General features: G+C 44.2%; 1 protein-coding gene across 1 annotated transcript; it reads left to right on the forward strand.

The window, feature by feature from the left end:
* The first annotated feature begins 1525 nt into the window (after positions 1–1525).
* Positions 1526–4622, forward strand: CCN2 (cellular communication network factor 2). The gene is made up of 5 exons (XM_066547000.1): positions 1526–1859; positions 1970–2186; positions 2296–2547; positions 2771–2982; positions 3307–4622. Exons 1-5 carry the CDS (start codon positions 1800–1802, stop codon positions 3601–3603), a joined length of 1038 nt encoding a protein of 345 aa, XP_066403097.1. The 5' UTR covers positions 1526–1799; the 3' UTR covers positions 3604–4622.
* Positions 4623–12455: the final 7833 nt, after the last annotated feature.

Here is a 12455-nt window from a genome sequence, read left to right on the forward strand (position 1 = left end):
AGCACTGAGGCCACTGGAGTCCTTCAAGTAAATACAGATTTTAGGAGACTTCATGGTTTTGGGAACATACATTATTTACCATAACTGTTCCTCTGGGGTCCATTTTTTCTTTCAAAGACAATCTAATTTCTTTTAATGGAGAATTTCAAGAAGAAGAAATGACATCCAAATGACTTTACCAGATGCAGTACAATGCTGGCAGAATATAAGTAGCAGTTTTACAGCACAATAGTCCTATTGGGGCATTACATGGAAGACCTTCTTTTCCCTCATGAATCTTGTTTTATTAGCACAGCATCATAGCATGGAAGTAAGCCTACATATGGAGGGATGGAAAGAAGTGGGGAGCAAGGGAGAAGGGCAGTGGGGGAAAGCCTGCATACAAAAGATGAGATCTCTTAAGGTACTACCAGATTTTAGATTGCTTATTGCAATGCATTAAGCTGGTCTCTCTTACTAAACACTAACATACTTCCACAGGTCAAAAGCCAAAACATTGGCATTCCTTGCGTTAAAGCAGAGGTCAAACAACATGACATCACTGAATATTCAAATCATACACAGGAGGCGGGGGAAGAGCCATCCTCCTGGTTAAAAAAAAAAAAAAAAAAGAAACACAACAATAGTCATAGCAGTTATCTGCAATGACTTAATACAAGCCACAATGCTTACGTCCTGGGTTCAGTCAAATACGAACCACAGTGTTAAGGTTTTGGCTGAATGAGGTGGCATGCCATTCTCTTCTTGTTGTAATCCTGGGGCGGACCATCAGGAAGGTTGGAAGCAGGGATGTACGAGGAACGAGGAACGTGTTGCTCAGAAATGACAGCTGCACACAGGCAGTGGGAAAATAATAGCCACTTCTTCCATGCTTCAGACTCCACTCACTGTGCCAAGTATTTCAGAGTAAATAGGCACTCTCTCTATTCATAGAGAGCATCTATTAGGGAAGGAGCACATTACAAATATTCACTATGATTCAGTGGTACGCAGTCAATTTATACCCGGTAGCGTAATTATACCTTTTTTCGCTGGTACCAAAGCGCCCGGACCGTTCGCCGCCGGACACCGGGTACCCCGCGCCACCCCCGATCCACCCGCCCCACGTCCCCTGTGCCCGGGGGAGGGACGAGGGACGAGCGTGGAGCACAAGGGAAGGGAAATAGCGGATTCCCCCGAACGCCCCTGGCAACCGCCCCGCCGCCCCCTCCCGCCGGACCCTCCGCCCGCCTCGAAATAACGCGCTGCCAGGGGCGGGGGGGCGGCCGGGAGCGCTGGCAGCGATGGGGACTCACATTTAAAACACATCAGGACGAAAAATAAAAAACCGTGATTGGGGGGGGTGAGAATGTGCGCTGGGGGGGCGCAGCCGGAGGAATGCGGGAGTCAGGGGTCAGGGCCGCTCCGGGGCGGCGGCGGCGGCGCGGGGCGGGGCGGGCGGCGCGGCGCGGCGCGCAGGAATGCGCGGAATGTCGCTGTTTGTCCGCGGCCCCATTCAGCCCATTGGCGAGGCCGCGCCGCCGCCGCCTATAAAGGGGCGTCCGTCCCGGCACTCAGCAGTCACACAGCTACTCTCCCGCCGCACTCGGACGGAGCGGAGCGGAGGAGAGCGGAGCCCAGCAAGAGCCGGCAGCAGCCACCCTCCGGCACAGCGCCCACGGCCCGTCGCAGACCCGTCCGCGCCGCCGAGGACATCCGCCCTGCGGGAAGCTCTCGGTTTACCTCGGCTCCCCTCGCCGCCCGGCAGCCCGACGCCGACGCCGCCGCCTCGTCACCCACAAGCCGCTGACCGCTGCAGGATGGTCCCCAACACCCTCGCCCCGTTCGCCCTAGCGCTGCTGCTCGCCCTCCTCAGCCCGGTAAGTGCTGTCGCCCGCGGCGCCGCCGCGCCTGCCCCGTCCGGCCGGTCCCGGCGGCGGCTCTGACGCTCCCCCTTTCTCTCTCTCTCTGTCCCCTCCGGCAATTTCAGGAGGCTCAGGGCCAGGAGTGCAGCGGGCAGTGCCAGTGCGGAGCCAGTCCCACCTGCCCCGCCGGCGTCTCCCTGGTGCTCGACGGCTGCGGCTGCTGCCGCGTGTGCGCCAAGCAGCTGGGCGAGCTCTGCACCGAGCGCGACCCCTGCGACCACCACAAGGGGCTCTTCTGCGATTTCGGCTCCCCCGCCAACCGCAGAATCGGCGTCTGCACCGGTGAGTGGGGGCCAGGGCTGCCGCGGGAACGGGAACAGGGTCCTGCCGGGCAGGGAGTGAGGAAAGTGGGAACCTCCGCGACTCACGCTCTGCCTCCTGCGCCTCGCAGCTCGGGACGGCGCCCCGTGCGTGTTCAGCGGCATGGTGTACCGGAGCGGAGAGTCCTTCCAGAGCAGCTGCAAGTACCAGTGCACCTGCCTGGACGGCGCGGTGGGCTGCGTGCCCCTCTGCAGCATGGACGTCCGTCTGCCCAGCCCCGACTGCCCCTACCCGCGCTGGGTGAAGCTCCCTGGAAAGTGCTGCGAGGAGTGGGTCTGCGATGAGACCAAGGAGCAGACTGCCGTGGGACCTGCACTTGCCGGTGAGTGGGGGGCTCTCTGCAGATGGCAGCTGGGGGAGGGGGCACCCTGCATGATGGAGGCTGAAGGCAGTGGACTAGATGGACACAGGCAGAGGCTGGAGGGCTGCAGTTAGTGGAATCACCCCACGGATTTTAGCTGCCTGAATTTCTCAAGGAAAAGGAAGGAGCATTTAGAGGGGTGAGGTTAGGCATTGGTCTCATTATGGTTTTCTGTCTCCTGCAGCTTACAGACTGGAAGACACTTATGGTCCAGACCCAACAATGATGCGTGCCAACTGCCTGGTACAGACCACGGAATGGAGTGCTTGCTCCAAGACCTGTGGCATGGGTATCTCTACCAGGGTCACCAATGATAATGCCTTCTGCAGACTGGAGAAACAGAGTAGACTCTGCATGGTCAGACCTTGTGAAGCAGACCTGGAGGAGAACATCAAGGTAAATGTTATTATCTTCATGTATGCTGCACAAGGTTGCTTCCATCCACTAGCAAAAGGACAGTGACCAAAAGTGCAGAGCTGACAGGTAGTCAGTTTCAAGTGGTTTACTTGGAAATTTGAGTTTTACCCTAGTGGTGATCACTATTTACAGTTAAATGTCCTTAGTTTTCTCTCATGCTGTGTTATGGCACTATATAAGACAATCTCGCCTAATGATAACACAGTAAGAATTAGCACGGCTGCTCACCACTAACTTGCAAGCTTAGTGTGCTTTGTGAAAGCCTACCTTCTAAACATCTTGTATTCACTTCTATCCTGACAGAAAGGCAAAAAGTGCATTCGCACCCCCAAAATCTCCAAGCCTGTCAAGTTTGAGCTGTCTGGCTGCACCAGCGTGAAGACCTACAGAGCTAAGTTCTGTGGTGTTTGCACTGACGGGCGCTGCTGCACACCCCACAGAACAGCCACCCTCCCTGTGGAGTTCAAGTGCCCTGATGGGGAGATCATGAAAAGGAAAATGATGTTCATCAAGACCTGCGCGTGCCACTACAACTGCCCTGGAGACAATGACATCTTTGAGTCTCTGTACTACAGAAAGATGTATGGAGACATGGCATAAAGCCAGAAGGAGACGCTAAATGCATTCTCAACTTGAACTGATTTGCATCTCATTTTGTAAACATGATTCAATAGCACAAGGTATTTAAATCAGTTTTTTTTTTTAATTTCAACAAACTGCTCCATGTGACTTAAGACAATTTTTCTACTGACCCCAAATGGTGATTTGAAGAAGAACGTAAAACGGACAGTGGGACCACAGCGAGACACAGCTTCAGAACGTGTTCCTGAGGTGGTGTGATGGGGTTAAGGGAAACAGGCAGGAAAAGCAGATTCAAGCAAATGTTCCCTTAATGTGGTACAGCGTGCTTCATCTAGTAGTGCAATTGAGAAGAGACCATTAGCATGTTTGCTGGCGCTGGCTTAGAGACAGCAACAGCTGGAATGCAAACACCCAGCAAAGTGCTAAGTAGAAGGTGTTCTGTTAGTCAGGACAGTAATGTTTCAGCTCTGACACTGATTCAGATGGCTTGGCCAACAAGAATCAGAATCATGTCAATTAGACTGGACAGCTTGTGGCAGTTAATTTACCTGTAACAAGCTACTTTTTATGAATATTGTAAATACTGTGTGTATATATATTTGTACAGTTATCTAAATTAATTTAAAATTTTGTGCTTTTGTTTAATGCTTTGAAAGTTCAATGATAGCCTTCTTTTTTGGAACAAGATAGGTAAGATTTAAAGCTTGTTTGACAATGCATTCAAAGCATGAAATAGATACTCTAGTGGAAATTGTTCAGATAGGGCCAAATGGTGAGTTGAAGTCAAGATGAAGCTGAGGTGCCTGTAATGTTACAAAGCATTCATCTGGCAAAATATGTTTACTTACTACTTTATAAGACAAGTGGCTTTAAGAGAAATGGCTGTTCTGTAGCTCATCAGTCTTTCCACTTGAGCATTTGTTTCTTTCTTTGACTATGGCTGTTTTTGGACAGTTTATTTGTTGAGAAGTGTGACCAAAAGTTACATGTTTGCACCTTTTTAGTTGAAAATAAAGTATTTATATTTTTTATATAAATGGCTTGGTATTTCATTTACCTTTAGTCTCCACTATTCCTTTTCATGTTTTTAAAGGGGTTGCCTTTTCGCTAGATGAAAATCAAGTAATGTGTGGTGGGTTCTTCAGAATCACATACACTTGGGAATAAGCTAAAGATTTACTTATTCTGTTACTAGTGAACCAACTGTAACTGTTTGTTACTCTTCTGAATTTAGAATTCTGAATTTTGGGAAGGGCCAGGCTTGCTTTGCCAAGCCCAGTATGTCATGATACTGGAAGCAGGTATCCTCATGCATCACATGTAGTTTGAAAGGAGTCAGGTCACCATGGTATTCAGCGGCTGCTGTAATACACCACACAACATGCTTAATTTCATTGAGGTGTTCCACTGGTTAAGATTTGTTTTCAACTAAGGCAAGGAAAATATTTTTAATTACTAAAAGCATTGAAGTGGTTCTTGACTCTAGACTCAAATGCAGAAGTCCAAAACTTGGTGCAATTCTCGGGGAATAGCTAATGAGTTGTATCATAAAAATCACAGAATACGACAGGCTGGAAGGGACCTCTAAAAAACTTCTAGTTTAACCTTCATGTAGTGTAAGGCTAATTTAGATGTAGCTTTACTTGAATTAACACCTAAATGTGGTATGATAGAGCACTGGACTCTGGTGGCAATTATGCAGATTATATTCCTCCTTGCTGACAAGGCCAAACTATTACATGTGACAGTTCTGTGCAGAGTGTCCATGGGTTCAAACTCCTGCAGGGCCACAGATGAGAAGTATTGTAAGAGCTACACATTTTGAAAATGGTCCAAACCTTCATCTTAGATAAGCAAGAACTATTTGTGAGGACAGTTGTGAGTCAACTCCCTCATCCTCCTGAAGCTAAAAGAAAAGCTTCAGTCCTGTGCTTGGACCTACATCAATAACAGACTTTTTTTGTCCCTTTATTAAGACAAGGAGATTCTTTGAATTCAAAATTAACCTTTGCACTAGAAGCATTAGTTCTTGTTTTCAGAAAAAAACATGTTCTCCAACAAGAATCCTTTTCAGGCAAACAAGTTCAATCTGGAATTTCCTGGTGCTGAAAGAGTGTTAGCTTACAAAAATGTCCATCCTTCCTGAGCACCTTCCAATCCCATTGATTTCAGCTAGCATTAGCAGCAAATCAGTGTAACACCAGCTTTGACTAATGATGAACAACAGAGCCCTAAACTAATGGGAAGTCAATGGGAGTCTTGCCAATGGCTTCACCAGGCTTTGCTCAAGGACATAGAAGCATTTTCCCTTCCTCTGAAAAATAAAAGGAATTTTCCTGGCATGAGGAAGTGGCTTTCTATGTCCCATACAAAATACTTTTGAGTAGCCTCTGGCTCTTATGCTCCCTGAGACTCTCCAGCATTTTTTCACCATGTTTTTTTTTTCAGATTATGAATATTGTGCAGCCATTCAGCTCACCCTGGAAACGCTTCAAACACTCATACAACCCTGAGGACTGGTTGCCTGACCGCTACTGTGGCTCCACCCCCAAATAAGAAGAAAACTCTCATTTCTAGTTCCAGAAAGGACAGGATGTACGTGGACTTCATTCATAACCATCACTATAGAAGCTCTCAGGATTAGCAGAACAGAAAGAAGCACAATGTACCTGGCAGGTTGGGATTAATTCCTGTGAGAAAAGGGGTGCTTATGACACTGCTTAAGCGTTTTGATGAACAGCTCTGCTCTGCAGTCTTTTATCAGTTAGTATCAGATATTATAATGAATGACATTTCCTAATACCATCATTCCCATGAGCCTCACGACCACAAGAGTCACTCATGTTCTGCTCCCAGCTCTCTGCACTGTGGGCTGTATCTCCAACACCTAATCCACACAACACTGTGGCCTCCCCTGGCACTGTCGTCCAGCTGTGCCTGGCAAACAAGGCTGGAGGGTCAGAGAGCAGCAGCAGGGCTCTGGCTGAGGAAGGGCTGTCTGAAAGACACCTGCAATGGGGTTCCCCCAAAGCAGCCCAGGACCACTACCTGTCCTTTCCCAGATTGTGTGATGATAAAACTGCCTTGCCTTCCATCTGCCACATTATTGCACTGTTTCACAGGGCAGCAGAGAACAGAAGAGGCCTGTCAGAATATTTTGGTAGTGGTTTGCTGTTGCCACTGTGAATTAAAATAAGGGAGTATGCTACATATGCAAATCTGTTAAGCATTGTTGCTCTCCCTGAGCATATCAGGAATCATAAATCTCAGGTATGCATTATAATGAATTGCACTCCTTTTTCCAGAAATGTGTGTAGTCTTCTGACAGAAGCATACATTTTACACCATTTCACAGGTGTTAGACCTCTGAAGGTTTTATCTCTGAAGGTAAAGAAATTAAAATATTTTGTTGTAAGCTCTCCTAGAGGTATAGGTAGGCATCATACTGTTTGTGAGGCTTTCTTTCAAAGGTATCCCAGGAAAAAGGAGCCCTTGTGTGGAATTTATGGCATCTTAAATGATGACTACAATGTGGGCCTTTCAACCATAAAGAAGTTTCCTGATTTCATTCTTTGTGCCTAAGATGCATAGATGGAAGAATAAAAACCTGAGTTCAAAAGTCCAAAGTCACTTACATGGGAGAGAATATTGGTTCATGTTTCTTTCAAAATACCTTGTTTTGAAAGTCTGCTTTTGGTTGCTTGCATCCTTAGAAAATCCTACTGAGCAAGTTTGCTACTGTACTTTAAAAATATTTTATTCACATATGAAAGCATATTCATTCTAATTACTACCTCCTTTAAATGGATCTCCAGCTATATTAATAATACAGTTGGTAAAGAATCTCTGTAAAGTCAATACTAATTTGATAAAAGATATTCAATTAAATATTAAACAGAAATTCAAGGTGGCTGTAGACCAGAGTATCAAATACTTTGAAATAGTTCTAAACCATTGTATTTCACATTTTTGTACCATAACACTTTTGCATGGATTTGCAGCTTAGCTTTCTAACACAATACAGATGTGAACAACAGACAGGGATTATAGCCCTTTCATATGAAATAGGCTCTACTCTCCAGATGGAAATTTGTCAGATTCCTCAGAGCTGAGACACATCCAAAAGACACTAGTTAAAAAAGTCCTCAAGAATGAGCCACTTTTAATGATCTGCAACCACACAGGAACAAATAAGTCTTTGAACAGTATCCAGTTGTTTGTCTCACAAAGACGAGGACTCAGCTGAGAAAACTGACTTTTGGACACCACTAGAAATAGCATATTTTTTACTAGATCATTTGTATTTTTCTCATGTAGCATAGTTTTTCAGACCTCACACTTGAAGAAAGCTTTCATTTCATTATACTGAAAAGGACATTAAATATAAGAAGGAACAGTAATATTTTTACCTGAATCTATAATAATTCAACCATTCTGACTTTGTATCCTACCACCAAAAACCCAAGTTCTTTAAAAACAGTGCTTAAATGTGGCTTTAACTGATGTTATACTATGCCTACATATGGAAGTAGTTAGCAAGGAGAAGTTGGGATGAAATACCACTGTAAGGCTTTGCCCAAAACCCAAGAAGAATCTGAGAGAGGAAGTAGTTCAGTTAACTTATTTTTCCTCTCACTTTCCACTTTTTTTCCTCCCTGCAGTTCCTTTGATTCATGTCCATAAATGGACATACCAAAAGCCACTACATTCTCACAGTGTTTTTCAGCCTGCCTGGAACCAGGAAATACCAGGAATTTCTTCAAGGAACCTGTTCCCAAACTGTACTAAAGCCTTCAACACATTTAATGTTTGAACAGAGTTTAGAAGCATGACTAAGGTCCCATCTCCACTGCACGATTCAGCATTGCTGCTGGATCAGAGAAGAGTTGTTTACAATCCTTTGTGCTTGCCCTGGCTTTTTCAGCTCTTCTCTGTTCTACTCCAAGCCCACATCCCCAGAGTAGTGAACATGGGCCCATTCTGAAATGTCCCACCCTGAAACACCTGGCTGCATATTGTGGCAGCATTCCTCAGCTCCTGTCTGTTATTGGGGCAGTGCCAATTGCAGGACTGTGTACATTTGTTTAATGGTAGGTAAATTCAACCCTGGTAGGAGTATAATGGTGTTTATGTTGTGAGGAACAAAGCATTTTACAGCCTCCTGAGCAGGACCAAAAGGCTGCTAACACAGTACTGCAGTGCTAATACAATCCAGTGGTGCCTCCATTCATTACTCAGCCCCGTTAATTGAGCCACTGAAAGAAATGCACAATCCAAATAAATGTTTGTTGGTTTAAATTAGACCTATTAAAAGCAGGTATTTAGCGGCTTTCAGCAGCTACAAAATATGTTTTCCTGCTCCTGAGCTGAATGCTAAGAACCAGCTTTTCAGCCAGTTTTCAGGACTCTGGTAGCCTAGCTAACCAACATAACTTCAGTCAAACTGGTTTGGACTACCTGTGACCCAAAATCCTAAGGCTGCACAATTTTACGGGAACTGCATGGGACTTTGTGCCTTGGAGGTCTCCTGGGAGGACACAGGCTGGCTCCTGTGGCATTTGCTGGGCAATAAGCACTTCCAGGAGCACAAACTGCACAAAATAGTGTTCTGCAAACAGCTAAAATTACAACCTAGTATCAACCTACTAGGAAAGTGATAAGCCAGTGAATCTGGTAAATGAAAGAGAAAGACAAGGATTCAAATTAGATCTGAAATATTATTCAAACTTTAGACAATGTAACATGTGGGAAGGTACTTGATATAATCTTAATACACTGTGATATGGTGTTATGTATGCTTTTTTAATTTACAGAGCAATGGAAATAAGTAAGAAGTCATATTTGGCCTTTTCCATTCATACATGCTGTTCTAATTCTAAGCTCATTGTGAGGTTAGAAAGTCCAAGATCAGTAAGCTAATCAAGATTCTGAAATCTAATGTGCTAGGAGTTAATGAAAAAAGCCAGCTCATCTTACCTTGGGAGCTGGCACAAGTGTCTCTCAGTGGGCTTCCCCATCAGCCTCTTAGCTGTAATTACTCATCTGGGGGAATCTTCTCAGCTGAGGTTTTTCTTCATCTGTGACTCAAAGGATTTTCATATGATGACAAAGAAATTAAGTATTTCTTTCCTTCCATTGATTCTTCCAGCCACAGCTCCATAGCCACTAAGTAGTCACCTTGGAAAGAACTGCATAGATAAGAATATGCCCTAGCCAGTGATCTTGAATGGATCCCAGCATGGCTAATGCCTGTCCCAGCATGGCTAATGCCTGTGAGAAGTCACCTGGGATCAGTATTTTCAAGGGAAAGCAACATTTGTTTTTTCTTGCTGTGCTACAGCATTGCTGCTTATCCTTATGATCCACAGGAGTACTAAAGAGCACTCTAGAAAGTGCCATTTTACAGTCATTTGATTACAGACACCAGGAAATGCTGTTAGGGAAGAATTGGCAATGCCATCCCACTTCACAAGAAGGTGCCTGACTTAGAGATAAGTCCACATGGAAAACACCTTGAGTAAGGATATTCTGTGAAGTTTAACCTTACACACACACAAGCACTTACACATGCAGACATCCCCATTGTAGCTGCCTGTATCATCTAGCTATTCTCATGAAGATGCAGTTATAGTATAAATGTGTCACCTTATGCAATATTCTACTCTACAGGCGTGAGTATGCTTGTGTTACCCTTTGGATAACTGTATGCAATGGGGATTTTCTGTTCTGGCTTTTCTGACTTCTGCAAGCATATAATAAGCATGGCAAATCTTGTAAGTACAACCAGCCTTAAGAGTGCAAGGATTATCTGGGTAAAAGCTTGGGTTTTGTGTGAAGAAATAGTGGATTTTCTACATGCAGAAATGAAGCAAGACTCTTCTGTCCTTATGAGTGCTTTAATTTTATACAGTTGAAAAGCAAATTAGACGTTATTTATATAATGTTTTCTTTGGCTTCTGTCTGTCATTCTCCACAGACCTTATCATAAAACAATTTATTAGAAACAATATGTATATTTGTTAACAACCACACACAAATACAATGGCCCTCTCAACACAAGTCAGAGAAAAACAAGCAAAAGGCTGATAAAATCTCTTTGTGCTGTATGGTTACTTCTGATTGTGAGAGGCAGCAGGATCTTCTTCCAAATAGTTTACAGTTATGCCTAAAATCTCTCTAGGATTATTTATTAGACTTCATTAAACCAGTCTTCAAATATTTTTTGCTCTGTACATCCACACCAGGACAAGTTGTGGGCTAGTAGGATTGCACAAAAACATCCTGTCCTTTAGACAGAAAATAAAGAAACACCAGCACCTGTATTTTGTCTGTCTGCTTTCCCAAAACAAGGAATAGACAAAAGTTGGTCCATCATTTTATTTCATGAATTCATTCAGATAAAAGTGGCTTCATTGATGAGGCAACTATGAAGCATATGATTTCTGGTAGATTATGCCGTTTATGGATAGCGTAGGGGGTACAGCAATATATTCCATATTTTTCCTAGCTAGCACGTAATACCCCACGTGAGCCCCTATCAGACTATCAACTCCCGAAACACCAAATTACTACAAACACCCTGTCAGGTCCTGGTCTCTGCCAGACTTCAGGCCGGAGCAGAGGAACGAGACCGGGCTCTTTCTCTGCATCACACTGACACCGCGTGGCAGCTCTGCGGCCGCCTTTTGCTCCGGGTACTAACTTTACCTCCCTACGAATGAAGCTAAACGAGCTCCTGCTCTTTTTGGTGGAAGGTATTTGATTACTCACTTGAAACAATTCGTGCTATTTTGTTACGAGGGATGATGTAAACATAGACTTGTTTGAAATACAGGAAATCTTTCTTATTTTCTCAAAGTGAATTAAAGTGACAGCTACACAGTTCTGCCCAAGCACCATGCTGTACTTAGATATCATTGCAGCATTGTTATCTATATTGAAAATATAGAAAATTAAACCCCCAGAGTGCATGCCACCCACCCTGAAGGAACAAATCACTACAATATGCCACAACACATCACAATAGTTTTCACTAGCAGGTACCTGGAAAAATACACAGAAAAAGGGGTTTATTTATTAAAGGTTATATTAAAGGAGAGTATGTTTTAATTGTCTTGCTTTTTATCTTGCATGCTTCTTAAAAACTAATCCAAGGTTCAACTTTTAGGATGAGCAGGACTTGCTTCTCCTCCTTAGGCAGATACAGATTCACATGTAGGCTTTGGGTATCTGTCAGAGAATCATAAAATTATCTTATGTAATTACATCTCCTTTTTTCCAGATGACTAATTATGTTACAATAAGTTTTTGAGTTAAATTGTTGAAAGGGAAAATTTCCCTCCTGACTTTTTCAACATGCATAGACAATGAATCACATCCATTTTGTGTAGATTTGGTCTGCTAAATAGGTCTTTGACTCTGATGCTCTGGATCTAACCCAAACCTACTGTAAAAAAACTCTGATCCAGCTCCCTACTTGAGACCCATTAATATGAAATGGATTTGGACATACAAATGGGCCAGAGGGCTGCTGTGCCTTTTTCTCTGGATTGTGTCTGCTGCAGCTGTCAACTGCCCAACAGAATGGAGCAGGGTCTGACACACGGACTGCTACACTACTGAGACTGTGGTAAGAAATGTGTATGTTTTTAAGGCCCATAATCTTCCTTCAGAAGTTAATATGTTTTGTACAACTCCTTTGAATAACAACTTTAGTCAATAGTAACAGTGATGGACTGGCCATTCTTAGTCACTCAGAACCAGAGATTCACCTGAGATTTACTTTCCTTACTCTGCTCCTTAACAGCACTCTGCATTTCATCTGCATGAGCAAAGAACTGAGGCTTTCCTCAGATCATCTTCCCCAGGTG

The sequence above is a fragment of the Molothrus aeneus genome, chromosome 3, assembly GCF_037042795.1.
Source record: "Molothrus aeneus isolate 106 chromosome 3, BPBGC_Maene_1.0, whole genome shotgun sequence".
Lineage (NCBI taxonomy): Eukaryota > Metazoa > Chordata > Aves > Passeriformes > Icteridae > Molothrus > Molothrus aeneus.

Bases quoted from the DNA above. Each gene is read 5' to 3' on its own strand.
- CCN2 (XM_066547000.1), top strand. From the start codon at position 1,800: ATGGTCCCCAACACCCTCGCCCCGTTCGCCCTAGCGCTGCTGCTCGCC. The intron at 2,548-2,770 runs GTGAGTGGGGGG...TGTCTCCTGCAG, and splicing joins CGTGGGACCTGCACTTGCCG to CTTACAGACTGGAAGACACT. The intron at 2,983-3,306 runs GTAAATGTTATT...CTATCCTGACAG, and splicing joins ACCTGGAGGAGAACATCAAG to AAAGGCAAAAAGTGCATTCG.